This window comes from Delphinus delphis, chromosome X, assembly GCF_949987515.2.
Source record: "Delphinus delphis chromosome X, mDelDel1.2, whole genome shotgun sequence".
Taxonomy (NCBI): domain Eukaryota; kingdom Metazoa; phylum Chordata; class Mammalia; order Artiodactyla; family Delphinidae; genus Delphinus; species Delphinus delphis.
Window position 1 is genome coordinate 39,740,196 of NC_082704.1, and position 25,367 is coordinate 39,765,562.

General features: G+C 42.5%; 1 protein-coding gene across 1 annotated transcript in view; it reads right to left on the minus strand.

Moving 5' to 3' along the window:
* NXF3 (nuclear RNA export factor 3) overlaps positions 1–25,367 on the minus strand; it is a 34,537-nt gene that overhangs the window by 8,763 nt on the left and 407 nt on the right. Inside the window, 20 exon segments of the mRNA XM_060002005.2 lie at positions 2,196–2,277; positions 2,280–2,377; positions 2,916–2,988; positions 3,623–3,665; positions 3,761–3,876; positions 3,985–4,043; positions 4,150–4,257; positions 4,401–4,456; positions 4,542–4,610; positions 4,976–5,012; positions 5,878–5,987; positions 6,382–6,470; positions 6,626–6,695; positions 6,802–6,882; positions 7,007–7,111; positions 7,219–7,302; positions 7,926–8,079; positions 8,300–8,474; positions 21,734–21,791; positions 23,769–23,822. Coding sequence (XP_059857988.2) covers positions 2,196–2,277; positions 2,280–2,377; positions 2,916–2,988; positions 3,623–3,665; positions 3,761–3,876; positions 3,985–4,043; positions 4,150–4,257; positions 4,401–4,456; positions 4,542–4,610; positions 4,976–5,012; positions 5,878–5,987; positions 6,382–6,470; positions 6,626–6,695; positions 6,802–6,882; positions 7,007–7,111; positions 7,219–7,302; positions 7,926–8,079; positions 8,300–8,474; positions 21,734–21,791; positions 23,769–23,822 — 1,721 coding nt within the window.

Sequence of the window (25,367 nt, forward strand, 5' to 3'; positions counted from 1 at the left end):
TAGGAGAATAGTTTTTTGCACTCCATTGAGCAGGCTGAGAGTGATGAATCTAGCGTCATTTAGAAGGCATCTCCCCGTATCTCCCTCCTTCCACTGTTTTTCCTCTACCCCATATGCCCCTTCTTCTTCTGCCCTATCCAGATCTCCACAGATGGACCCAGAGATGCCCCCACCTTTTACTCCTGTTCCATGTCCAAGTTCAGTCCTAATTTAAGGAACATTTAATAGCTTCAGCCCCACTTCTGCCCTCCCTGTCAAGAAAAGTGAGTCTCGAGGGGCCTCACATTCTCTTACTCTGCCTGTTAGCCAGAGCCAGGGCAGCTCTCTAGAGGTAACTTCTTGCCTCTTAATCCAGTTATAAAATGGATGAAAGACATGAACAGAGGGCAAACAGGCTTAGGAAAAGCTATTCAACATCTTTAGCCATCATGCAAATGCAAATTAAAGGCACAATGAAATGTTAAACCCACCTATCAGAATGGCTGAAAAAAACAGTGACAAAACCAAATGCAGGCAACACTGGATAAACTGAGTCACTCACACATTGCCAAAGGGAATGCAAAATGGTACAGGCCGTCTGGAAAACAATTTGGCAGGTTTTTCAAAACGAAACATGAGATTACCAAATGATACAGCAGTTGCACTCTGGGCAATTTACCCACAGAAATGAAAATTTATGTTTACACAAAAACCTTTACATGGAGTTCATCACAGTTTTACTCACAATAGTTAAAAAGTGGAAATAGCCCAGATGTCTTTCAGCGGGGGAATGGGTAAGCAAACTGTGGTACATTCACACCGTGGAATCCTATTCAGCAATAAAAAGGAACAGACGATAGACACACTTTACAACTTGGATGGATCTCAGGAGAATTATGCTGAGTGAAAGAAATCCATTCCTAACGGTAGTGTACTATTTGATTCCATTTCTATGACATTTAGGAAATTATAATAGTGTTTGACAGAGTTTAGGGATGTGGGATCAGGAAGAAGGTGGGTGTGGCTATAAAGGCTAACATGAGGGAAACGTGTGGTGATGAAACAGTTTTTGATCTTGTTTGTGGGTTGTCCAGGAATGGAGTCCTTACTCTATAATTTTCAAGCACTGTGTAGGTCGGATATAAATGCTAGAGACTGCCAAGGATGATGTGGGAGATGGGACCTTTTGGTCCTGGCCCCACTAACTCATGGTTGGGTCAGGGGAAGAGCAATCCAAGACACACAATATACAATGTGCAATGTTACTCTTTAATATAAAGATAAACAAGGATCATGCGTTGGAAAAATATAAAACAACGGGCAGGCCTACACGGTAAACAATGGCTTCCTGATTAGCTGGACTGCAAGCTTAGTCATGGATATGGCTTCAGTTAAGAGAAGAGAGGTGACAAATATGATGAGGATGAAAATGACATCTAAAGGCTCATTTGCAGAGTTTTGTTCTCAAGATCCCAGGTCAGTGGATGAGGGTCACATGTGGAATTTTGCCCTTGGACTGAAGAAAGTAAAGAGAAAGAATTGGGATGTCAGCAGAGCCAGCAGCCGTGAGTGTCAACCCCCGGGCACCTGACTTCTGTCCACCTTCACCTTCCTGAAACCCTAGACGTCTATTTCTTCTTATCTCTGAATTCTCAGAATTCACTTTTTGATGAGTAAAGAAATTTTTAGTTCTGGTATAGTCTAGTCATTGTACTGAAAGCGCCTCTAGTGGGGGAGGATAGATGACCTCCCTTAGGACCAAACTGGAGACACTTGACCACACAACTTCACTGCTACATCTATGCTACAAGAGCAAGCCTTCAAGTTTACCAACATGTATGTACCAGAATGAGCAGATGCCACTGCATGTAATGCTGAAAAAGAGGCGAAAAGCTAAATGCCTATCAATAATAGCTTATGGCTTCCTGGAATTCAATTGTTTAATATATTGATCTTAGAAAGAATAATGTAGCGTCACATATACCGAGAAGAAACTATGCTGGCACTAATAATAAAAGAAGTTTCAAAACAGTATATAAGATAGGATACCTGTATTTTATAATACATGGAAATGTATTAGTATGAAATTAGGGTATTTCTCACAAATAAACGTTTGTAAGAAAAAATAGATTTAAAATAATTACCTGAAAATTCCCATTAATCACTCCTCTACTCCTCCCAGCTCCCTCCTATCCCCATGCAACCCCAGCACTCACTTCTGAGACCACTAGAGGTTCACCTCAGATGGGGTGGAGGATGCCTGCATGATGTCCTGCTGCTGCTGGGAGAGGGGTGCATGGAGCTGGAGGTGGGTGTAGACAGTGGGATGGAGAACACACTCTGGGTCTCGCTGGGGTCGGCATCCCTCACAAACAGCTCGTCATTCACGATGCACAGACTGAAGGAAAAATGGGCCCTCAGACAACTGGTGGATGCACACCCACACCCCCAAAACTGACTCTGCTCCCACTGGCACTCAGCAACCAGATTCCTTCCACGTCCCTCCTGTGTCTGTCTCCCAGGTTCCTTGACTGGTACCTCTGCCCCTCCCTACAGAGCCCACCTTTGGAGAGACTGTCTACCACCTTCACTTGATTTATAGGTTCATCCCCAACCCAGGGGCAATTTCGCATTTACCCTTTACCACAGTGCAAGGGGTGGACAGTCTGATCCCCATTCTCAGAAGAAGACACTGAGTCACACAGAGGTCATGGGAATTGACCAAGGTCACACAGTGAGTGAGTGTTGGGTCAAGGAGTGAACGCATAGGCTGATTCCAGAGCCCACGCTCTTCCTAACCACTAGGCTACACTGCTCCTGGGATCTCCCTGCTGGCTTTCCACAATACTGAGTAAACCTAAGGTCTTTGCCACCACATTCCCACGCACCTGAGCCCAGGTGGGGATGGGCATTCCCACCCACTATAGGGCTCTCACCTGGCGTAGTGGGCAGGGGTAGCGATGAAGGTCCGGGTGAAGGCACGCACACAGCCCTGAGAACTTCCTTCCACTTCAACAGCAAACAAACAACAGTACCCCTTAGAGCCACACGTGCTGTACATGCTCACATGGCGGTCCCCAGTCAGGGTGTGACTGGACACTCATGCTGAGAGGGCAATTGTTCACGGGGGCCAGGGTGTCGGGAATGGGGAGGGCAACTATAGGAGCAGTCTGCACCCAGTGACAGGGCCCCTGACGACCACTACACAAGTTCACGGGATGCATTTTTCACAGCCGCCCAAGAGGTGGATACTACTACCCCATTTTGCAAATGAGGAAACTGAGACCTTAAGTAATGGCCCAAGTTCTCAGAGGAAGTATCTGGGATGAGAGCCACCAAAATCCACAGCCTGTGTCCCCAACGCCCAGGGTGTGCAGGGCAGACAGACATGGACACAGCTCAGACCTGGGTTGTCTGTGGGAAGCCTGAGGGCAGGAGAACACAGTGGGGAAGGGGAGGGGAGAGGAGGGGAGGGGAGGTGGGGGAGGGCAGGTGGGGAGGGGAGGGGTGGAATGCAGGGAAGGGAAGGGAAGGGAAGGGAAAGTAAGGGAAGGGGTCAGGGAAGCTAGGTGGTTCTGGGAGTGAGCCTGGCCAGGGGGAGGCAGCAGTGGGGCATCTGCGCTGGGGGTCTACACACACTCACCTTCCTTGAACACCCCACTGACAGAGAAGCAGAGCATCGTTTCCTGAAAGGGAAGAGCCCAGGCGCCCAGTCACCACCTCCACCTCCCACCCACCTGCGGCTTCCTGGGCCCACGCGAGGGAGGAAGCAGGCGCTCACCGTCTGGAACCACGTGTCCACCACGAAGGAGCTGAAGGCATGCTGAGTCTTGGGCAACACACAGAGGGTGTGCACAATGACACGTTTTGTGTGCTTCAGCAGCTGGACCCGCAGGTCTGTGAGGGGAGGGGAAGTGAGCGAAGGTCAGGGGCTGCCACGCCCTGGGCCCTATGATTGACCCCTTCACCGCCCTTTCCCACCCAGTCTTCCCATCACACACTCACAGGGGTCCTTGAGATTCTTCATATTCCTGCTGTCCTTGAAATACTCGCACAAGCTGCTTCTAGGAGACAAAGAGCAACAGTGGGTGGTGGGTGTTTGCAGGAGCTGGCCTGTGTCTGCTGGGGAGCCACATGGCCCGGGAGCAGAGGCTGTACTGTGATACTCACGGGGCTGGGTCCTTGGGGTGGAAGGGAATCGTCAGGGAGAAGCAGGCCTCCTCGTGATAAGCACCCGCGAGAACCTGTCTGTCTCCATAGTCATAGATCAAGTAGTACCTAAGGAGGAGCAATGAAGACAGTCTATCTCTGTGGTCTGGACCTCAAATGAGACTTGAAAACTCCCCTGAGCAGACCTGTGCTCAGGTGGCCTCACCTGTCCTAGACCTGCCCCCCTTGCTCAGCTTCCCAGAGATACTTACTGCTTCAGGAATTTCAGGACTAGGTTCTTCAGCTCATCAGATCCAAAGTAGCTTCCCTGGAATCAAAACAGTCCTCAGGACCATGGCTGACACCCCCTTCTCAGGCACCACTTAAAACCCGGCTTGATCCTCCATCCTCACCTTGCAGGTTGGTAAGCGCTTGCAGGCTTCAAAACCACACTTAGCCAGTGGGGATGTCTCCTGGTCATCCTGGGGAAGAGAAGAGAATGTCAGCAGTGCAGACCAGGAGGTGGTGCTGGATGATCAGGGAAAAGGATGGGCCCAAGAGAGGGTGAGGGTCAGAGGTGAGTGGTGAAAGGGCCCTGGAAATTCCAGGGGCAGGACTACAGTTTGGATCATCACCGTGGATTCCCCAAAGCCTATGAAGTATGTGCTTGAAGAAGATCCAGAGCGTTTGTCAGGCTCCCACAGGGACTGTACCATCCCCCTCCGCCCAGGACTTTGAAGGGTCAGTTTCAAAACTGTAACTGGGGCAAGACCTAATGGGGTGCAGAGTAGTATGTGGGTGCTGTCAGTGCCAGTTAGAGGAGTCAGTGAACAAGGAATACACTTACCAAGGTTAGTAACTTGGGGAACAATTCCAGGATGGAGCTGCCAAAATCAAGACAAAACAGAAAAGTCAGTGAAACTGTGGCGGTGACCCTCTTCCTCATGGGAGCAAGTACACCCACACCACAGCGTCCCAGGCTTCCAGGGCCCTGAACACGTCCCCCATCGACTGACACAGAGGGAGGGCAGGCCCTCCCTCCCTCCCTCCCTTCCTCTCCTTCCCCTGGGTAGCTCCCCCGCAGACTGCCTGGACTCTCTTCTCCAGTGCCACAGGGACCAGCATTTCAAACCCATGCTGCAGGGCTTCCTTCCCCTCCCTTCCTGCCTCCAGAGCCCCACTGAAGGCTGTGGAGAGAAGAGGGAATGGGGTGTGTGCCCGAGGCTCTGCTACCTCACTGGCGGTCCAGCACTCTGCCAAGACCTGGACCAAGACCTGGACTTCCCCCTTGGATGGCCCAGGGTGCTGGGGCAGGGAGGTGAGTGAGGTGGGGCTCAGGGAGGGAGATGGAGGGGGATGAAGACAGAAAGGGAGTGAAGGTACGAGGGGATAGATGAGAGAGACATATGGGCCTAGACACAAGGGAGAGAGAGAAAACAAAGGGAAGGGAAAGAAGCTTTCCCGTGGTGAGGGTAAGGGAAGAAGAGAGGAGAAAGGGGAAATGGCGCCCCATTTGCAGCTCTTCACCTGCCCCAGAATGGCTCAGACACAGCACGTAAGAATGTAAAATATGCACATGTTGGGCTGGGGGCCCACTGGGTGCTGGTTGAAACTTTGGCAGCTTTGTGATGCAGAGAGGAGAGCATAGGGCCTGTAGTCCTCCCTGAGGTCCACGTCAGCTGCCCCTTGCAAACGGGCACTTTCGGGAGTAGCTCAGGCTGCCACCGGGTAACAGAGGATGCATCTGACCTTATGTTGGTTGACATATCAGGGAAGGTGGTGCACAGGGGGTTTCTGTCTGCACACATCCCTTCTGGCTCCAGCCGCTCACCCTTGTCCATCTCCCCTGCAGACTCCACCTGTGATTATGAGGAGGAACCACATGGGCCAGAGAAACAGAGCCAGAATGGCCGTGCACCCCTAGTCGCTTCCTTTTCCTACAAATCCATTTCCCTTCCTCTGTCACCACCACATGCGCCTTCCCACTTTCCCTTCAAAGACGGATCTGGGTACCACACCTCACCTCAGTGTTGGAGAGGTTCAAGTTCTTGGTGTTGGAAGCATTCGGCATAGTGTTGGACAGGCTGTGCAGCTGGTAGGGTTTCTTATTGCTCAGGTCCAAGGCCAAAAGCTATGATGAGGAAAGAGTTAGAGTGAGGACCCCAGCAGGGGATACCTGAGACAAATCTGCCTCTTCTACCTAATCTCTCCCACCATCACCACCTGCCCCAACATTGGGTCTAAGGTCCTCACCTTGGGCATATTCCCTGGATGGATCTGCAGGGAGGCGGCCATGCCAGTTCTAGGGTTTTGTGCCATTCCAGTATCACGGGTCATCAAGTCTCCAGGAAGACAGGAGGAGGGAAACGGGGACTGAGAGGCTCCTGGCTGGTACAGCTCCAGCACCAACCCCTCCCCGAGTTACCATTCCTGAGTATCCCTTTCCAGCTAGACCCCTCTGCCCTCACCTGCTCTACAATTACTGCTGTAGCCATACCAGGGTCAGAGCGGACTCTCTGGATGTCAAGAGATTGCTGGGAGGCATCATATTGTTCCTTCACGGGCAGCTGCAGAGTTAGGGATGGGGTTCAGGGGCTCTGAGTCTGAGGTGGTGATCGGGGGCAATAGGTGGGTCTGGCTGTGAGTGCACAGGTTGTGTTGAGTCTGCATTACCTTTATCTGCTCCACCTTTTCTGACCTCAGCTCCTTCAGCACAGAGTGGGGTGCATCACAGGGATCAACAAAGATAGATATCTGTTGAGAACACAAGAGGGGCTGGGTAAGCTCCAGGAAATCTGAGCCCTGGGATCAAGCAAGACCATGCCCCTGTCCTGCCCTCTTGCCCCCAGCTAGCCCTGCTCATGCCCTTGATACATACCCTTTCATTAGCCTCATTGTAAATCTTGCCGTTGACATTCTTCAGTGCGAAGGCAATGTTGGCATTCTCAACGAAGAACTGGGCCTGCATTTTCTCATAGTGAAACTGTAGGGAGAGTGACAAGAGAAGCACAGTATGAGACCAGAGCCATTTCTCATCTGGGCCTGCCATCTACCCCGTTTCCTCTCATCGGCCTCAATGTCCTCTCTTACTTCGACTGGGGTGAAGGGGACACTGCATTGCTTCTGAATCAAATTCAGCAGCCACTTCTCATCATATTTAATACCGAAGGGAATCTAGGAGCCAAAGAAATAATTGGGGAAAGAAAAGTGATACAATGGAATCCAAGGTTAAGATAAGACCCAGCTGTGTCTTGCTTTAGGACCTTTTTTCAGGCTTTAGGTACTTTCTTAAGATAGGACAATATCTGTTATCGCTAACTTTTACACCAGACATGGACTTCCTAAATACCCTTTCTTTCCATTTAAATACTTTTCCTGAAATAATCGACTTCATATCTTTCACATGTGCTTACTTTTATAAAGTTCTAAGAGATCCTACCTAAGGCAGACTTGGCCCGCCCCTCTGACGAGGACCCCAGAGACTCAACCTCCTCCCGCACTCAGCTTGAGCCAAACTGTGTCTTCTGGTGTGGAGTTGCTCCATCTCCTTGGCAGTAGTTTCCTCCTTTGCTTTTAGACAGCCTCTCCCATGCTCCCTGCAGTCAGTCTGCTCCCTTTATATTGCTTCTCTGAACCTGCCCTCACGTGATCTAGGAAGTTAACTCCTAGGAATAACAAGACAGATTACCAACTCCACTGCCACGAGAGGAAAGTTCCCAGCATCTCTACACGCGCCCAACATGACTCTCTCTGTCATCTTCTTCTACATGTTAGGTCCATTTAGCCAGCACACTCACTCTGATCTTGAACCAGCTCCCCAAGGTCTCATCCTGCCTGCTTCTCTCCATTCTTCTCTCTGGAGGCTTTTGCTCTGTCTCCTTGCTAACATGGGTTTCGTCTTGTTCCTGAAAATTGCCTCTCCGATGACAGGATGGAATGGCATAGGGAGCACTGTGGGGAAGTGGAGAGAAGAAAGTGGTCCGTATAGTCTTGGGAAGTCTTCCCTACATTTTCGCCAATGATAGCAGAGCTACAATAAAGACTGCTCAACCGTTAACCTGATCCCATCATTCCTCACTCTTCCAGGTTAGAGAGAAGAATGACATATTTAACTACAAGGTTTTGTTTTTCACTGGTTGATACTGGTCAGCCATGCTGCCTCGTCACTTACTATCTTGCTTGGATGTCCACGTGAGCATCACTTCTTAGTGATTCTCTATCTTGCTGCTGCTGGGATGAAGGATGAATACCAGACCTGACTTGTTCAGACCAATTGTTATACCTCCTTTGGTAAATACGCCAGCATCCGGCTCTTCTTTGTAAGGAGGTTACTTGCTTATTGTACCCTGAAATTGAGAATATTACATCAATGTTCTCAGTACCAGAAAAATTCCTGGGTAAATATCACGGCTAATGAAGAAACACCACCAACTTTAAAATCTAAATAGGAAATGATCATAGTTAGGAAGAAAAAAAAAGGCTGAGAGACTTCACTGTGTTTCTGCTTCTCAGGAAATGAGAGGTAGGCAGCATTCACAGCCAAGAAGAAAACAAGCACAGAGGAAAGTGTCTGGACCCAGGGTTTAGTCTGTGATGTTAGTCCCTGCTCTGCTTGGATCAGGTTATGTGACCTGGGACAAGTGGCTTTTCATCTCTAACTTTCTCTTCTCTGCTCTTCTCTAGGGGGACAATAAAACCTACCCTGAAATCTAGCCTGGTGTGTTGGTTCAAGTGTCAAAGGTGATCTCCCTGCCTGATGGAAGAATTAGAGATATGAAAGATAAATCTGATGAAAAGATCCAGAATGGAGCCTGGAGAGACATAACATGGAGAATACCAAAAGCGAGGGGGAGATAATTAAAGGAGATGCAGTGAACATACCTAACACATGGTTAATGTGAGTCCCGGAAAGAATGGGAGGGAACAGTGGAGAAGTGGTATTTGAAGAGATCTTGGTTGAGAAGTTTCCAAAAGTAACAAGATATCAACTCAGTGTAACAGTATTATTGTAACTGGAGAAAAAGTATGCTTTAAAGAAAAACATTCTTAAAGAAAAGGCATTCATTTCATCATCCTGTAACAAAAACTTGGAAAATTTGTGACCAGAAGACTCAAACTAAAAGAAATATTATAAGCTCTTTCTTGGGCAGAAGAAATATCCTCCCACGTGGAGGCGCATAGATACAGGAAAGAAAGACTAAGGACATTTGTGAATACGTAGGCAAATTTAAATGGGTGTTGATTATATAACACAATGATAGTAATTTCTTCTGGGGATTTAAATATATAGAGAATGAAAATGCATGACAATAAATTTGGAGGGAATATATGGAATCAAAGTGTCTCAAGGTCCCATAATTGTCTGAGGAGTTCTAAAGAGATAATTAACTAATATGAGACAGTGACAAGGCAAAAATGTACATTGTAATCTTAAGGGCAAGCACCACCAGAATGGCAAAAGAATGTTTAACTAGATAGCCACATGAGGTGACAATTTAACAGTTATAAAATATTAACCCTTTCAAAGGAAAGGAAAGGAAAAGGAACTTAGAAGAGGCAAAAATAAATATACAGTAACATGATATACATAAACCAAATTACATCTATTTTTACCTAAAAAGTTTCAGGCTAAATATTCCAAATAGAAAGACAGATATTATCAGACTGGACAAGAAACCTTCCATCAAATGCTCCTTAAAAGAGACACATGCAAAATTTAATCATCAGGAAAGTCTGAAAATTAAAAAATGGCAAAATGTATACCTTCTCCACATTAACCTAAAGAAAGCTGGTATAACCACATTAGTAAAAGAAAAGGTACACTTTAAAGAAAAAAACATTACAAGAGAAAGAGGGAGATTTCCTTATGATAACAGGTGCATTGCAATAACAAGATATTAATACAAAATTCTGAGTTTGTATGCATGTCTTAAGACAAAGCCAAAATATGCAAAGCAAATACCGACAGAAATAAACAGCAAATGGAGAAATCCACAGTCACAGTGGGAAATTTTAACACAGCTCACTGAGTGACCAGTAAAGTGGCAGAGAAAAACTCAGCTACAGGGAGGAGATTTTAAAATGTGACGTAAATAAATTAACAAATGTATGTAATTGACATAGAACAATTCACATAACAATTACTCCTCAAACATTCCAGAATAGATCATATGTTGGGCAATAAAGCCAGCCTCAAGAACCTTTTCTGGGCTAATACAATTTACCCTGCCTAGTTAAAGTAAGATTCAAGGGTAATAGTGGGTTTTCTTCCCCTCTCCCACCTCTATTATTAATCCAAAGAATATTAGCTTATACTAACCCCATCCCCCGCCTAGGGGACCATTTCCACTCTCCAAGCCCTAGGTCACATGAATCAGGCCTTTTCCCTAACCAGGGGAAAAAATTCACCTCAGCTATGGCCATTTCCATAGGAGGGGAGGTTTTCCATGTGGAATCAGGATGGGAGTGTCAGAACCCATTTCCTCAAGAGAGTGGAAACTAGTCAGCCTGGGCCTTCTCCACCCCTTCTCTAAAGGGGGGTCATCTGGTTGGGGTCCTGTGGGTTGGGGTTAGGGAGGAAACCCAGAACCCCTCCTGCCCTATGGAGATCTGAGGAAAAGGTCTCATGCTGATCAACTCACCCATGGGGTGGCCTGAAGGCAGTGATCTGTCACCACCCTCCTCACAGGCTGCTCGTGAAGAGAATCTGTGGGTCTGGAGCTGGAGGTTTGGAGAATATCAGGAAGGGCTTCCGAAGAAGGAGAGTGCAAGCCCCAAACCACTTTGTCAGAGCCACACAAACAAGATGGAGTCCTAACAGGAAGTCCCTTCCCCAAGGGCACAGAGGAGGAGAGCCCTGGGAGCCAGAGGAGACTTAACGTCCTGTAATTACTGCCCCCTGAGTTTGCTACCAACCTAACACCCAGGGAACTCTTTCCAACTGTACCACCCTTGCAGAGGAGGCCATCTGGAATCAGGAGGCTTAGGGGACCTTGATACTTCTGGTTACAAACACAGGGAGCTCTGTATGCCAGACTCTGGATCAGCTACACTACATTGTGTTCCTTCATTCTGCAAACCCAGATAACTCTGTGTGCCAGCTGTAGACCAGACTCTGTACTTGCTACATTGCCTCTGTTCTTTCATGAATTCCTCACAAGGGGACTCTGATATCAGAATCACCAACTTTCCAAGGTTGCTGAGGCTTACTGAGGTGCTGGAGCTTGTCCAGGGTCATTCAGATGCTACCTAGAGAAACAGAGACTGGAATTGAGCTCCATGGAATGGAAGATGACTTCTCCATGCATAACTTTACTAAATTCTTGGTGCAGTATAGGGGATTTTCTGAAGTTTACACAAAGTAACTGAATAGTCTAAAAATAATCAAATGGCTAGAATTAATTCTAACCCATTCCAGAGAGATAATACCAAAACAACAACAAAAGACACTTGAAAATATAAAGGAAATATCAAACAGAGTTTGGTGGGTCACTGTAATGACAGTGAGAACAAAGAACAAACAAACAAACAAAAACCCGTAGCCTCTCCTTTTTTAAAAAAAATGTAGTCACTTTAGGCAGATATCCCCTAGTGGCTAGAACCACAACTGTAGCTCTGAAAGTCTCAAATCAGAGGGATCTGTAAAGAGGGAAGGAGGGAGGAGCCTGGGATCCAGTTTATGAGCCAGAACTTTGTGGAATTTTCCAATATCTTCTGGAATTTTCCACCACTTGCCCTCCTTCCCTTCCTAGATCTCTATGCCCTGAAGTCCAATGCCTGAGAGAGGTGAAGAAAAATCTGCACATGAGAGTGTGAACATCTGAGGTGAGGGAAATGTAAGACAGAAATGCATATGAATACACAGATACACTGTCAAGTCAAAAGTTGAAAATTCTGACTTTTTATGAAACAGTATCATGTGAACTCTTTGATAACATGGTAAATATACGTGAACTTTTTTTGTTAGTCGATTATTAGATCCTTTCAAGTGTTCCTCTTGACAGATTAGCCTAATCACAGAATCTTAAACGTTAAAAATGTATACTTAGAAAATAAAAATCATTCTGCACCTTCCATCTACGTGATCCCCTTACCATGACTCATAGATACCCAAGATATCCAATGTAAAAGGATTGGTGCACATTTTCCAGATGTGTTTCTCTTTAGGTGATGTGAATACCTAACTTAAAACATTTGTGTAGTTATGCAGTTCTGTACATATTCTTTTTAAATTTTGCCATTACAGGGACTTCCCTGGCGGTCCAGTGGTTAAGACTCTGCGCTGCCAATGCAGGGGACACAGGTTCGATCCCTGCTTGGGGAACTAAGATCCCGCATGCTGCAAGGTGCAAAAATAAATAAATAAACAAACAAATAAATAAATAAATAAAAATTCAATTTCATAAGCAATTTTATGCAAATTGATTTTTTTCATTTATTATGAGATCTTTCGATTTTTGCTTCTTCAGTTAATGGTTTGGCATCTTTCCAGATCTTTACTGAAGAAGCATTTTTATTTTTAGATGAATTGAATTATTTGTGGTCATCTTTTGTTCCTTTCTCTGCTGATTAACAGAAATCCTGTTTGTTCTTGCACATGAGCACAAAATCTGTAATACTGTTTGAAATGTTGTCTCCAAGCTTTTCAAACTTTTAATTTTTTTTCTTTTGACAGTACAGAAATTGCTTTAATTTTCATGGATTTTTAAAATTTAAAAATAACACAGCTATGACAGAAAAAAATGAGCATAGGGTTGCATCAAATACTAGTCCACTAGGAATTCTAGATTCAAAGCCTTGATGGCTTCAGGGCAAAATGGAAAAGAGCTTTAGACCAAATTCTACATTGGTGAATATTGGGTAAAATATTTGAATACTTGTTTGCTTATAGGAGACACCATGTAAAGTGCCTCTGGCCTAAAATAATTCCATAAATGATCATTTCCTTCCCTCCATAGAGGTTAATTTCCTCTGTTTCAACCTGAGCCCTACACAAATTCCTCAGGACAGTTCAATCTCTGTAGCCTCATATCCAGGCCTCCAGGCTCAAGGGAGTAGATTTCATCTACATCCCCTTCAAGATCAAGACATGGGGGAGAGGGCTGTTTGAGTACCCTATCAGCGTGGCATTGACACTAGGACAACCAAAACGATATACGTGACCCAAGAAAAGCGTTTAACTCTGTCACAAACTTAATTAGAGAAATTGAAGGAAAGTTAGAAAAAGTCCATGTCTCCCAAACAGAAATGTCACATATAAAGGAATGCGAATTATTGGGAAAGTGTTTGGAACATATTTTATAGCCAAATATTTAATATTATATTATATAAATATAACTGATTAGTAAAAGAGCATCATTTAAAGTCTATTAAAAAATTGAAATAACAACTATGAATCACAAACATATAAAGATTAAACAAATACAAAAACAATTATATATGCATGTATGTATGGGTATATATATTTACATATGCATATACACATAAGCATACACATATAACATATGTATACATAGTATGTATACATATTGTGAGTAAATTTTGGAAGAATAAGTATATTCATGTAAACTTACTTATATAGTACTGTACACAGAGAAATACATCCGGGAAATATAAACTAAATTACCAACAATATACATCTTGCTATGTAAAAAGATGAAAACAAATAGAAAAATATTTTCTCTAGCATATACACATTCCTGCATTTCATTAGTTTTGGAAAGAAAGATATTAATTTGAAATCAGAAGAATAAATGATGCAAATTTTTATAACACTATAGTATATACCTAGCTGGGAATTTCATTGCAAAGAAATTATGTATGTGACTTAACTGTGTTTATATATAAATCTATATATTTTTTCACATTACCCTTGTCTCTCAATTATACATATAAACGTTTCCTGTCACTATTGGGAGGAAGGGGCTGAAGAAAATTCTTGCCACTAGACTTAATGTACCTGGGCTCTAACTCACCCTTAATGCTTCATTCGCCACAAAATCTTCCAGATATTACCATCCGATGGGCACCTTTCTCCCTTCCTCCTGCCAAGGCTTCCTGCTATGCGACATCCAAGCTGCCATTCCAGATATGCTCACCAGGTGGCACAGACCTCCAATTTCTGAATTTTCTCCAGTGAAAAATGTTATTTGGGAAAGGGAAAGAAAAATCTACTAAAAGTTACCTTGCATTGCGAGTGGTGGAAGAACATGTGAAATAAAATCATGCTCAAATTGCTTTACCTAACGATTTTCTTCTTCTCTATGGTTTCACAGATAGAAATCATAGTAATAATATAGGACTCCTCTTAGAGGGCTGGTGGTCAGTAAAGGCCTGAGGTGGGAGCAAGGAGGGCAGAAGGGGTTCAGGTACTTTCTACAACTGTCCTGTTAAGTTTCACAAAGTTTCTCCCAGCGTGACAAACTTCTGGGTAAGGGATTTGCACTCTGGATTTTCCAAAGGGATGAACCAGGTTACAGGGTATTTCCTTCCTGTTATATCTGGCTAGTCTCCACTCTCTCCTCTTCTGCTGGCTAAAGCCTCCTTAGGCTCAGATCTCAGCTTAAACTTCACTTCACATGAGAAGTCTCAGACATACCCTACTGGTGTGATTACCACGAGGCATCTAGTAACTCCACCACCTTTACCATCTCCAGACACATGTTTCATGTGAAAGGGGACCAAAGACTGTGAGCTCACAATGTTTCATAGGCTGTAGCATCACACAGTGGACTTAAGATGCTGAAATTTTCAAATATCTTGTCTGAAGAGTTGCCTCAGATTCTCTCTGCCACTTTTGAGAGGGATGCTGGGGACACAGATCAGTTCAGCAACGGAAATGCAGAGTTCTTCCACAGACAGCAATCGGAGCGTGTAGTTCAGAGAAGCTGAGCAGGCTGTGGATTAATCTTCCTTCCTCTACAAGAGCCCATAAGAGTACTACAACGAGAGTCTGTGATTTTTAGCAGGCATAGTTTTGCATGGCAAAGACCAAATGAACCTTCCAGAGGTAAAATTGCAGGTTTGAAAGGTTTTGAATAATTTGCTGTGTGGAATACTCTTAAATATATTTCAAAATATTTAAATGAACTTGGAAAACAGTAAAAAAAAAAAAAATTAAGGAAGGAAGCAAAATGTTCCTTTAACCCCTGATGAGATATCATCATTTTTATATTCTCATTAATTATGTGCATAATAGGACACTGGCTTATCTTTTAATCTACACATAACACTTAATCCTTTTGACATAACTACAAACTCCATATTGTGACTCATTCTTTACTGATAAGGAAACCGAGCCTCAGATTTCAGGCCTGGCTGAGACTAAGGCACTTTTGTGACCTTCACTGTCTTGTGATTTCAATAAATCCTGACAAGGACCCTATGAGGGGGAGAATCCTCACTCCCGGGATGGGGAACCTGAGGTTTGGGACCTTAATGTTCCACATTGCCCCATGTCATGCTCCTACTCATTGGCTGATTCCAGACTGGAACCCACGTATTCTGAAGCCGAGGCCTTTACTCTTCCTACTGATTCACCAGGCCTTGCTTTATTTATTGGATATAATTTTATGGGCTTTGTTTACAACCATAACAGGAATTCACACTCAGTTTACACAATGTGGAAAATACATTCAAGGATGGAGGGAAATTGCAAATAACAGCAACACTACAAAACACTGACATACATAGTTAACTTTATGGTTTCCCTTGCTGACAACTGAAAACAATATAAAAGCTAGTTTCAATTTACTGTGACGATTTGAGACAAGTTTTGTTTTTATTTCCACTGTTTTAAAACCATATCACCATGCCACTCTCTCATTTTGTCCCAGCTTACCCTTCCCCCTCCCCGTATCCTCAAGTCCATTCTCTAGTAGGTCTGTGTCTTTATTCCCATCCTGCCCCTAGGTTCTTCACGACCATTATTTTTTTAGGTTCCATATATATGTGATAGCATACGATAGTTGTTTTTCTCTTTCTGACATACTTCACTCTGTTTGACAGACTCTACGTCCATCCACCTCACTACAAATAACTCAGTTTTGTTTCTTTTTATGGCTGAGTAATATTCCATTGTATATATGTGCCACATCTTCTTTATCCATTCATCTGTCGATGGACACTTAGGTTGCCTCCATGTCCTGGCTGTTGTAAATAGAGCTGCAATGAACATTTTGGTGCATGACTCTTTTTGAATTATGGTTTTCTCAGGGTATATGCCCAGTAGTGGGATTGCTGGGTCGTATGGTAGTTCTAGTTTTAGTTTTTTAAGAAACCTCCATACTGTTCTCCATAGTGGCTGTATCAATTTACATTCCCACCAACAGTGCAAGAGGGTTCCCTTTCCTCCACACCCTCTTCAGCATTTAGTTTTTGTAGATTTTTTGATGATGACCATTCTGACCAGTGTGAGATGATATCTTATTGTAGTTTTGATTTACATTTCCTTAATGATTAATGATGTTGAGCATTCTTTCATGTGTTTGTTGGCAATCTGTTTATCTTCTTTGGAGAAATGTCTATTTAGGTCATCTGCCCATTTTTTGATTGGGTTGTTTGTTTTTTTGATATTGAGCTGCATAGCTAGTGGGAAGCAGCTGCATAGAACAGGGAGATCAGCTCGGTGCTTTGTGACCACCTAGAGGGGTGGGATAGGGAGGGTGGGAGGGAGGGAGACGCAAGAGGGAAGAGATATGGGGACATATGTATATGTATAACTGATTCACTTTGTTATAAAGCAGAAACTAGCACACCATTGTAAAGTAATTATACTCCAATAAAGATGTTAAAAAAAAGTATATATAATTGAGCTTCCATCAATACCCTGTTGAGAAATAGTTGCCTTTTGAAAGGACTCAACATTTTAAGCTAATGGGATAATCTTTAGTGGAGTAATTTGAGGCCTAGAATAGGTAAGAAGGAGGTATTTTAGGCTAGATTATTTGAAATTATAGCATTTAGATACACTGTGGTGTGTTTAGCTTAACAATATGTTCTCTGATAAAATATGTGCATGCATGTACACACACACTCATATACGTATTATAAATTCACTGATAAAAAGATATGCAGCACGCTATTTACAAATAATACAATATAAAATCTTCTTTATTATAAATTCATATAGCCAATTGATTCTCACAAAAGGCTTTCACTGATTTTGGTGCAATGTTTGTATCCATAAACAGACAGTGATGAACAAGTATAATTCCTACGTGAATGCTGATTGGTATTTTGTTTATGTTAATTAGTTTTATAAAAGGGAAACAATAAAGATGTGTGTTGGAAACTATTATGTTCACTAGTTTTTCAATGACTAGTGATTTCTTTGCTGAACTGTATAATAGTTTCAGATCACGGGAGACTATTCCTCCAATTTATAATAATTTTAAATTGTTACAATTTGTAGCAAATTATACCTATAGACCCCCCCACACAAAAAAAACCCATATCACCCAGATATTGCTTTTTTTGTGTGTGTGTGTGTTATGTGGGCCTCTCACTGTCGTGGCCTCTCTCGTTGCGGAGCACAGGCTCCGGACATGCTGGCTCAGCGGCCATGGCTTATGGGCCTAGCCGCTCTGCGGCATGTGGGATCTTCCTGGACCAGGGCACGAACCCGTGTCCCCTGCATCGGCAGGTGGACTCTCAACCACTGCGCCACCAGGGAAGCCCCAGATATTGCTTTTAACAGAAAAGAAAAGCTACATATCATTTCTCAATGGAAATGAATTAACAGCTGTAAGAATATCATTGGCCAAACCAAGTAGAAATACACGTTTCTCAAAAATAATTTATGTTCTCAAAATTACAGAGTTTCCTTTTAAATCATTACAATTAAAATCTGCATTACAACGTGTTTGCTAATAGGTAACAAACTATAGTAAGTGAGGTCAGAATTAAGATGCTTTCATTCATAGTCATGGATACTTTGAGCAAAACCCTTGAATCTGATTAATTTGGTGATGCATCAAAACACAGTTTGACAAAAAGATAACCTACTGAGTGGGAGAAAAATATTTGCAAATGATATGACCAATAAAGGGTTAATATCCAAAACATATAAACAGCTCATACAACTCAATAGCAAAAAAACCAAACAAACTAATTACAAAATGGGCAGAAGACCTGAATAGACATGTTTCCAAAGAAGACAGATAGCCAACAGGTCATGGAAAGATGCTCAACATTGCTAATCATCAGAGAAATGAACATCAAAACCACAATGAGATATCACCTCACACTTGTCAGAATGGCTATCATCAAAAATTCTACAAATAACAAATGGCAAGGATGTAAAGAAAAGGGAACACTTGTACACTGTTGCTGAGAATGTAAATTGGTGCAGACACTATGGAAAGCAGTATGGAGGCTCCTCAGAAAGCTAAAAATAGAACTCCCATATGATCTAGCAATTCCACTCCTGGGTCTATTTCCAAAGAAGACAAAAACACATTGGAAAAGATACGTGCACCCCAATGTTCATAGCAGCCTTATTTATAATAGTCAAGATATGGAAGCAACCTAAGTGTCCATCAACAGATGAATGGTTATTGAAGATGTATATATATAATGGAATGTCATTCAGCCATAAAAAATAATGAAATTTTGCCATTTGCAACAACATAGATGGACTTGGAACATATTATGCTTAACAACATAAATTAGACAAAGACAAATACTGTATGATATCACTTATGTGTGGAATCTAAACTATAAAATGAACTAGTGAATTTAACAAAAAAGAAACAGACTCACAGATACAGAGAACAAACTAGTGGTTACCAGTGGGTAACCATTACCTTATAGCACAGTGGTGCCCAGTTTTGCTCACTAAGTGGGCAGAGGGAAGGGAGGAGGGGCAAGATAGGGGTAGGGAGTTAAGAGGTACAAAATACCATGTATACAATAAAAAAGCTATGAGGGTATATTGCACAGCACAGGGAAACATCGCCATTATTTTATGATAACTTTAAATGGAGTATAATCTATAAAAATGTTGAATCACTATGTTGTACACCTGAAACTGATATAAATCAACTAATGATTATGCTTGCAAAAATACTAGTGGCCTTTAAACATATCACAATATCAAAATTAGGTAACATTTGTTTTGGCCCAGGCAACATTTATTCATAAAACTATTATGTGACATTTTCATCCCTATTGTACAGATGAAATAGATAAGAAACTAAGATGTTAAGTACTTTGCGTAAGCTCACAAACTTAAAAAGGGACCCATCAAGGATTTTGAATCCAAATAACAAGGATGCACAGCCCATGAATACATAAGGTGATAGAACTTGAGACATGGAAGCACACAGATATTATCAAGTTTCAGCCAGAGAAACCCACACTGACACACACTTACGTGTACAGATCCAGTGTCAAAAATTGTAATCAGATTATTTTCTGTATGAATCAGTATTCTTTGAATACATTTCTAAAACAATAAAACCATAACTACTTTATCTGTGAAAGTATTTTGTGTTTTCAAATTTTCATCAATAAATTTTTCTGTTTATAGAATTTCAAGCAATATAGAACTGTACATGTATAAAATTAAATTACCCTGAATCTCCCTCCTGCCTGATTACTGTCTCCTGACCCAAAGGTGTCTATTATCAACAGACAGGTGCATGTTCTCCAGATGTGTTTCTCTATAGGTGAATTATTATCATAATCACAGATACACAAAAATATTTATTCATACATATATTTTTTTCAATATTGGAATCACCTTATTCATATTTTGCAACTTGCTTTATTGCATCAAAAATAGTATCTCTTTATGTTTTCATTTGTATTTCATTAGCTGTGTTTTTAAATGTTTCTAAGACATGTATATTGCTCTTTGAATGAATTCTGTTTATATTTATATTAGTCATCTATTGGTGAAAAATAAATTACTCAAAAATTTAGATGTTTAAAATAACAAATATATAATACTACACCATTTCTTTGGATCAAGAATCAGGGAGAAGCTAAAGTGGAAGGCTCTGGCTCAGGGTCTCTCACAAGGCTGCAATCAAGGCAAAGGTAGCTGGTTACTGGCAGGTCTCAGGGCCTCACTGCTTCTGGCCAGAGACATGGGTTCCTTGTTACTTGGGTAGCTCACAACATGGCAGCTGGCTTCTCTCAGAATGAGCGTGAGACCAACAAGGAAGACACAGCCTCTTTGTAACCTTGTCTCAAAATTGAACCCCATCTCTTCTCATATATTCTAGCCATTAAAGAAAGTCACTAACTCCAGCCCACACACAATAGGCCAAATTATATAAGGAAGTGAATGCCAGAAGGCGAAGATCATTAGAGACTGTTTTAGGGGCTGCCTACCACAACATCATTAGATTATCTGTTTCTATTGGTTCCTGGGAATGCTTCAATATCATGAGAGTTCACTTCATATAATTTTCAAGTATTTACTCCAGCCTTGTCAAGCAAGTTTTAATGATTATTTTGTAATACAGTCTTTTAAATTTTAATATTATAATTTAAAAGTAATATGGCTCATTATATTTAAAAAATTGATAGCCTTGGCAGCATGAAATATGAGCACTGAAAGAAATTAGGATTAGGACATGTCCTGGTGGCTTCAGGACACAATAGGAGAAGCTTTAGTGAAGTCCAGGTTACACTACTAAGCAGGCATTAACAAAGAAGTTTCCCCCTTTTATCTAACTTCTCCAAACTTCCTATACTCTGATGTAAACAGTGGATTTAATAATACTTTACTCAAATAAATGTGAAGATTAAAGGATATACAATTTAGAGTTCCACTTGCATAAAATAGTTTTGTCAACATTAATATCTTACTCTTCAGACCACCTATCCTAGAGGAAGCACCTGTTCTGACTGAGAACTTGTCTACCACCTTAAAACCAGTCAATTCACTTGGTCCCCATTCACAGGTGTCTTGGCCCCAGGGACAGGATTTCATTTCTGTCATCGTCATCATCATCACCAAGAGGGGTTTTTGAGTGAGTGCCCATAGGGGAGTGTAAAATGACCAGTCCTTAAGCCCTATCACCTACATAAGAGATCGCTGGATATACACAGTGTATCTCAACTTACTTTCATTATTACTCCCTCAAGGAGGCTCTTTAGACAGTTTTTCTTTGCCAACACTTTACTGCATAGAATGTGAAATTTTAATACCATAGATGTAGTTTACATCTATTTATGTACTGTGGACCTTTGGAGGGCCACAAACCATTGTAATGTCTACTTCCTTCCCCTATTCTCAAGAACCAATTTTCAGATTCTTGGTGGGAGGCCATATTGGCTTCACTGAGGATGAATGGAAAATTGTGATGGAGACAAAACCTGGAACGCAATCCCTGCCCATTATGTGGTGTGCCATTCAGGAATGCTTGCTTAGCCTCTGTTAGCCTGCCCTTTTTCTTCTGCAAAAGGGCACCCATTATGCTTTCCTTACAGGACTATAGGGAGGAGTAAATGGGGAACCCTCCACAGAGTATATGACACATTGTAGGACTTCAAGAAATGTGAGACATGGCCCACTTTTCTCCTCCCTCCTAGAAAGTGATGACTGTTATCTAAGCCTCCCCCTGTTGAGCCTTCAGGTAGCTGTAGCCACTACCTTTGCCTTGACTGCAGCCTTGTGAGAGACCCTGAGACATATCTGCCATAGAAATCACCTGGAAACATGGCAGTCAGAAATAGCACATATTCACACTTCCATAATAAAGGAGGTTTGGGGCCATTTCTGTGTTGCAGGATGGCTTTGCTGAGGAATCCAGGGTGAGGTAAGAAGATCATCAAACCATTTTCTTTAATTCCTCATCATTTTATGCCCCTTTATTTTACCTTTTAGATTGATATTGGAAAAGCAGTTTCCCATTGAGCCCCCAGATGAAGAGAGTGCAGATAAAGGGGAGGCAGGAATCACAAACCCTTGACTTTGACACCAGACCCATTACCCTCTACAGGACCATGCACTAGGATTTCGTCTGCACCATCAGCTTCTTCAAAGAGAGGGGATGGGGAGCGAATATTACCTCAGTGGGCACAGTTTAGAAACATGTAAAACTACAAGTTTTAAGTTCTAGAAGGTCATCATCTGTCAAGGAGACTGTTGGATGCCCTTTGGGGAGGGTAGGAGGTAGATCCCATTCCTGTTCCTTAAAAGATGCCTCTGGAAGATTGATCTTCCATTAGTGAATGAATCTGTCATCTGTCAATGGGAATAATGATGCCATCCTCCCAGAGTTGTTGTGAGAATAATGTAAGGTATATAATTGTGTGCATGTTTCAGCTATAAACATATAAATACTATCATAGAGCTAGTTCCCTTTAGCAACCTTTTTAAAATCTGAAAATAGTGGTTTTTTTGAGATTTCTCTAGTAAGAAGATTTCTCTAGTGGGGCTGCTTTCATATGACTCCATGCTGCCCTGACCATTCTCTCACGTATTTCCTGGGGCACAGGTGCCCAAGAAGTTCTGTAGCCAGTGTCCAAGAGTGCAGCAGCTGATGGGGACCTCACTATTTCTTCTCTCATAGATATTGCCAATGTCTCTGCAAAGAGGTTGTATCAATCTGTCCTCCACCAGCAGTGAATGGAGTTATTGTATCCCCACATTTTCCACTTAAAGAGGATGCAGCATAAACATAAAGTCACTGATCAGATTTTCTTTTCAAATTCTGGAATTATTTCAGGATATATTCTGAGGCACAAATGTGAGATATGCCATTTATAGGGAACTATAACAAAGAAAGATTAAAATAATCTAACGTTCTAGCACCAGGATATCAGATTAGCAAATAATAAAAACGTAAAACCCATCATGGACTCAGATCTGCAAAAACAGGTGCTCTCGTCTTGTGGTTGTTTGTGCTAAATACTAATAAGATTACAAAGGTCAACTAAACAGTAAATATTAAAAATATTCAATGTCCATACTCTTTGACAAAGAAGTCCCACTTGTGGGATCTTGTCTTCCTGAGGCAGCCGGGTGAGACCCCTGCCATCATGACCCATCTGTCCACACTGTTCAGGGTTGAACCATCAACACAGGTGACTCAATGTCTTCGGGCCCCCTGACTGCTAGATTCAAAGGAGAAAATCTCTCTTACTGCTGGTTGCCCAGCCTTGATGAACCATCCACAGAACCACCACAAGCACTGATATGGAGCAGTGCTAGGTCCCTGCTCCTGGAGGGACATGTAGATCTCTGACCTCATCCCAGTGTGGGAGAAATCTCCCTTCTTCTCCCTCTCCAGGCTCTCAGAAGTCCTCCGCTCTGTAGCAGGTAGAAACAGCCCAATCCTTACTGTAAGTTTAAGGTTTTACAAAAGATGGAAGAAACACAGGTGTCAGACAGCCTCTGCTCCAAACCCTGTCACAAACTTCCCTGGAGGCAAGGGGAAGGGGCATCAAGCCTGGCTCCCTGCTGAAGGGAAGGTAAACACAGGGAGAACAGAGGTGATCACCTCAGCAGTATGTATCCTGATACATTTTGTACAGATCGGTCACCAGCAACTAAAGGTGCCCAGGCTGCCGGTTATATCCATAGTTATGGCAATGGGCTTGGGGAGAAACCTCTTTGCCACCTGTTTCTGGTGAGAAGCCCATGCTTTTTTGTCACATACATCGTGAGGACAAGACAGCCATACCTCACCACCAGCACCTTGGTTCTCCTCCACAAAGCATTCTTTGTGTCGGGTTGCCTGATAAAATCAGGACACGCAATTAAATTTGAATTCCAGAGAACTAAGGGATAATTTTTAGCATAAGTATGTCAAATGAAATGTGATTTTGTTTATCTGAAATTGAAATTTAACTTGGTGTCTTTTATTTTTATTTGCTAAATCTGGACACCCCGGAGTAGGAGACTGTGAATCTAAGTTTAACAGCCCCAGTTGAGCCCACCAATCAGCACCAATCATCCATGTGAGTACACCTTCTTGGATGTCCTAGCTGAATTAAGCCTCCAGATGACTGTGACCTAAAGTGACAGAAACCATGTGGAGCAGAAAAACACTCAACTGAGCTGAGTCAACATACTGAATCCTGAGAGATAATAAATGACTATTATTTGTGGGACTTTATTAAGTAGAAATGGATATCCAAAACATGTATTTGGGGTGTACTTTTTTTCTGTGGTCTGTAATCATTGGAAAGGATAGGGATTCACTGATTCCTGAAGCCTTGGTAGGACTTCATTATAGTTTCGGCTATAGATTGCATATAGCTTTATATGTGGGTATCGATTTCTGAATATTTCTATTCCTTCTTGAAGGGATTTCCATAGGAAATTTTCATGACATATGGTTTTCACCCTACTTTTGGAATTTAGAACCTAATTCCAATCCCCCTCCACAGGAGGAGTCTCCAATGCAATCTCCTGTGTTAAGGAACAGAGAGGTTGTTGCTACAATTGGCGCCATAAACCACATGGAACACCATACCCTCAGAACGTTGCTTGGTGAGTAATAGAACAAGGGGTGTTTACTCACTTTGAAAAGTGATTCTCAGATTGTTTCCTGAAACACTCTCCTGCTACAGGGATAACCTTTGGCAAGGAAGTTACTTTCCTTGAGCACATATAGACAGAGATTCTTCACCAGCAGCAAATAGCTCTGCATTGTAGTCTTTGGCCTTTATGACTGTCTCATGAAGCACTTTTAGTTGGTCAAGTCAGTATGATTCTGGGGTTTATTAAAAAAGAAGCCCAATTGCCTGCAAATCTAAGTCATTTTCTCCAATATCACCTTTATAAGTAATAGAATTGATGTTTTGTTCTTTTTATTCTTTTGTCATAGTTCTTGAGTTAGAGCCCAGATGTGGATAAAAGGTATGTTTGGGGGACCCCTTAAAGACACAAGCATTTTGTAACAGATCATAGGAAAAGTTGGGGAGCCAGCAAGACTCAGAAAAGGGGAGAAGAGCTGTGGATCTATTGTTAGACTCACCCCTGAGAACAGAGTAAACATGTGCTCTATAAAGGCAGCTTGCTTCAAGAATTTTGAAGGGAAAGGGTATGGGCTGTGTGTCCCTCCTTCCAAAGTCACTCATCAGGTAAGTGATTCCCACAATAGAGAAGTGAATTACAGAGAGGCTAGAAGTATTTTGGTCATGGATGTCCCTCCTCATGGAAGAAAACATCAGGAATGGAGAATAAGAATTTCCCCAACAGAAACCAATTGTATGGGGAATTGACTAGGTTTCTTTCTGCCTATTAAATGATTATATTTTTCTAGGCCTGCCTCCCT